The sequence below is a fragment of the Otolemur garnettii genome, unplaced genomic scaffold (genome assembly GCF_000181295.1).
Source record: "Otolemur garnettii isolate 467f Iridium unplaced genomic scaffold, OtoGar3 scaffold00070, whole genome shotgun sequence".
Lineage (NCBI taxonomy): Eukaryota > Metazoa > Chordata > Mammalia > Primates > Galagidae > Otolemur > Otolemur garnettii.
In genome coordinates, this window is record NW_003852465.1 from 4,542,539 (window position 1) to 4,546,276 (window position 3,738).

Genomic DNA, 3,738 nt, shown 5'->3' on the forward strand with positions numbered 1-3,738 from the left:
CCACCTTCATACTACTTTGATTTATGAAGAAGGAACATGTGAGAATTTGACTACATCCATAAAGACAAAGCCTTTAAAAGTTGGCAAACTCGTTTTTGTAAAGCATATCACACTTTCTCATTCATTACGTAATTTATATTTAGACAGGATTCCAGGGAAAACATTTTCTGCTAGTAAAAATGCTATTTTTAGCCAAATTGTCCCAAGGAAGTCTATCAGACAATGTGAGTACAGCAGGATAACACACAGAAGCCACAGGACTTATTCAGCATCGCAAGGATCTTGCTGTGCTTCACTCCCCTGCAGTGCAGTGGGTACAACTTACACAGGCAGTTCTACCACTGTGCTGTTGTGCTATGTTCTCACACAATATCATAAGGACACAGAAATTCTCATCCTTGCTAGTGAAAGAGGTTCTGGCTGTCCCTAAATGTTAAATGCCACCTGCTGTAATACAAAAAGTATTTGCAATATGGGGTTACCATGCTTTGTGTCACTGTAAGACCAATCACAACCAAAAAACCCTCCAAGGATAAGAAATTTAGTTTAGAAGTGCAAATATCCTTGTCATAATCTAGATCAATTTCCTTAAAGTTTAATGGAAAAAAATTCTGATAAGATAGCAGGGACATAAATCTATTTATTCTCCAGCAGTCAAGCTTCAGAAGTTTATTGGTTCATTAATTCCATGATAATTACAAAATCATACTACAAAATATATTATTTTGAGTCTTTATCCCATTAATTTTTAATTAGAATTTACCTGTATTTATTTATAGACAAAATGGCTTCCAATTTCTATACCAAATGTTACAAATTTGGTACAAATCGTCTAGGTACAAATCGTCATGCAAACACTATGAATAACAATTCATACCAACTGTGTGCTGAGTATCACCCTTAATTAATGAGCCTAAAATTTTATAAGGGCAGACCAGGAATGTTAGTTACACATCTGCTCTACGTCTGACACGGTGCTAGATGTTTTAATCAGAGCTCACTTATTAGTTTTAATCTGGTTACATTATACATTATTTCTCTTTTACCTTAGTTCACAGTCTGTGTTGCACCTTTCCGTGAGAAACAATGGAAGTGGCAAGTGGTCACACCTTTGATCAGACACAACCATTCGATCACTCTTACGTATGCAGGTCATTTTTCTTCTGTGAAGACCTTGGCCAAAGTTGAATGAAAATTAAAGATGAAAGGAAAATTCACATAAGTAGATGTTCCATAATTATTTAATTCTGGTAATACCCTAAGGAGGTCAGCTAAGCAAGCAAAATTTTCCAACACAACATACAGGATATACTAGTAGATTAATGACTTTTTATCATAAGTAAGCTGCATCCTGAATGATTGAGGAGTGTGCTTTGTGAAGAGATGTAAGGAAGATGGGACAGGTATGGAACAGAAATTAATTCATTATATCTCACAGAGTGACTGGTGGTGAGAACTGAGTAGCTAGGGACAGAAACTATATTGTTATTCATTATTTTTGTGTTCATTCCCATAAGGAAATTACACACACATACTTGCTCTCATGTTACAGTAATTCCTGTGGTAGCAGAACTCTGCCCTGTTCATTGCCATCAAGCTTATACCAACGGACTATAATGGGACGAGACTATTCTAAACCCAACCCACTCTCTTTCCCTCTTCCCTGTGCCTCCAGAACAGCATCTTCTAGACAGGGCTAGAATCATGAATGAAAAAGACACAGACAAATAATAAGAGAAAGATCACTGGGTGTGGCACCCTTAGCTCAGCAGTTAGGGTGCCGGTCACTGGCACTAGGGTTGGTGGGTTCAAATCTGGCCCAACCCTGCTAAACAAACAAACAACAACAAACAAAACTGGCATAGTGGGGAGTGCCTGTAGTCCCAGCTACTAGGGAGGCTAAGGTAAGAGAATCGCTTGAGCCCAAGATTTTGAGGTTGCTGTGAGCTGTGATGCCACAGCACTCTATTGAGTGTGACACAGGAAAGGAGAAAGGAAAGCAGCAGTAATGGAGAATGTGGCCAAGGGTAGCATTAAATGGGGCTGTTAAGTATTAGAAGCAGAAAGATCCAGTAAGGAGAAAAGCAAAAAGAGAAAGGAGATGAGAAACTTTTGTCATGACTGTGTGGATGTGCAGGGACAGTGGGGAGGACACTGGCATCCAGACTCAAAAGCACCCCAAATGACACCACCCATCCAGCCAAACTTCTGCCTCTTATTTAATGAATTCCACTGTACCTTGACACATTTTGGTACAGTCTTGCCACGGTCCATATGGATCCCAGGTGAACAGGTCACCCCTCTCATCTACAGGGACACTGAAGGAATAACGTACGTCAGGATTGTACAAATTACCCACACACAATACCTACATGGAAATACAAAAGAACATATGATTAATTCATAAAAGGTAAATTATTAAGACATCACCTTTATAGTCAATAACAAATGTTAAATACTGAGCTAGTAGTTTACCACAATGATGGAAGCTAAGTTTTACTAATAACTACTGAGAACTCACCTGCAAAATAAGTTCTTCCTCTAGTCGATCAGTACTATTAATTCTTTCAATTGAGTTGTTTGAACCACTGTATTCAAAAATAGCTCCTTGCACATTGATTTCTTTTTTTGACATACTGACAACAAAATGACCATTCAAAAGAAAATTCCCTTGAGTGTCAGACAATGCTGTGAAAGAATAAAACATTACTAATGAAATAGTAAAATTAACCAAGAGTATTAAAAATACTTTATCATTTTATTTTTCATTTAAGAGACGGGGTCTCACTCTATTGCCTAGGCTGCTGGGGTTCCATGGCATGATCACAGCTTATTACAGCCTTAAATTTCTAGGCTCAAGCAATCTTCCCACCTCAACCTTCTACGTAGCTGGAACTACAGGAATGTGCCAACAGGCACAGCTTATTAATTTTCTGTAGAGATGTCATCTCACCATGTTGAGGTGACCCAGGCTTGTCTCAAACTTCTGGGCTCAGGCTATCCTCTTGTCTCAGCCTCCTAGAGTACTTGGTTGCAGGCTTAAGCCACTACATGAGGCCTATTTTAACTTCTTAAATTCACATATTTTTTGAATTAAAGAATATAAATATCCATTAATGAAATTAATCTTATTTAACTGTAATGTGGGATCTAACCTATAAGCAGGGAAACATCAACAGACCAGCCAAAGATATTAAAATAAATCCACTCTCCTTCCCTGATGCAGGCAACTTCAGAAGGGACGCACAGAAAGTGTGAAAACAGAAAGAAGTCTCAACTTCAGCAGACAGATCTGTTCAATTAATCCTGGTCATCAATGGTAAGGAAAGAAAGAACAGCCAGGCTACCACAACATTTCATTCATGCTTAACTTAGAAAAAGTACAAGGCTTTAAAAATCCAGGGTCAATAATACAAACGTTTATACCAATGATTTTCAACCAATATACTGTGGAATACAAGTGTGCGGTGGAAGGCCCTTATGTGTGCCATGAACATTTCTAAAGATCATTAATTAAATTATTGTGAAAGAAGTTCAAAGCGCAGTAAGTACATTCTTTTTTAAATTCCTTTAATTGATCAACATAATTTGAGTGTACTGCAGAAGTTCCACTATAGGTTCAAGTATTACATGAGATAAAATAGGTCGAAAGACACTGGTCTAGACTCTCCTCTATAGGAGGGCTAGATTATTCATGGAGAGGCATTCTACCACTGAATGACACTGGTCTAGACTCTT

At 38.0% G+C, this 3,738-nt stretch overlaps 1 protein-coding gene across 1 annotated transcript in view; it reads right to left on the bottom strand.

Annotated features, from left to right (window-relative positions):
• Nucleotides 1-3,738, bottom strand: part of ADAMTS20 (ADAM metallopeptidase with thrombospondin type 1 motif 20) — a 154,473-nt gene that overhangs the window by 76,931 nt on the left and 73,804 nt on the right. The window contains exons 16-18 of the mRNA XM_012807470.1: nucleotides 2,522-2,688; nucleotides 2,239-2,368; nucleotides 1,047-1,173 (exon numbers count right to left, since the gene is read on the bottom strand). Of these exons, the coding sequence (XP_012662924.1) occupies nucleotides 1,047-1,173; nucleotides 2,239-2,368; nucleotides 2,522-2,688 (424 nt within the window). The remainder of the gene's footprint in view (nucleotides 1-1,046; nucleotides 1,174-2,238; nucleotides 2,369-2,521; nucleotides 2,689-3,738) is intronic.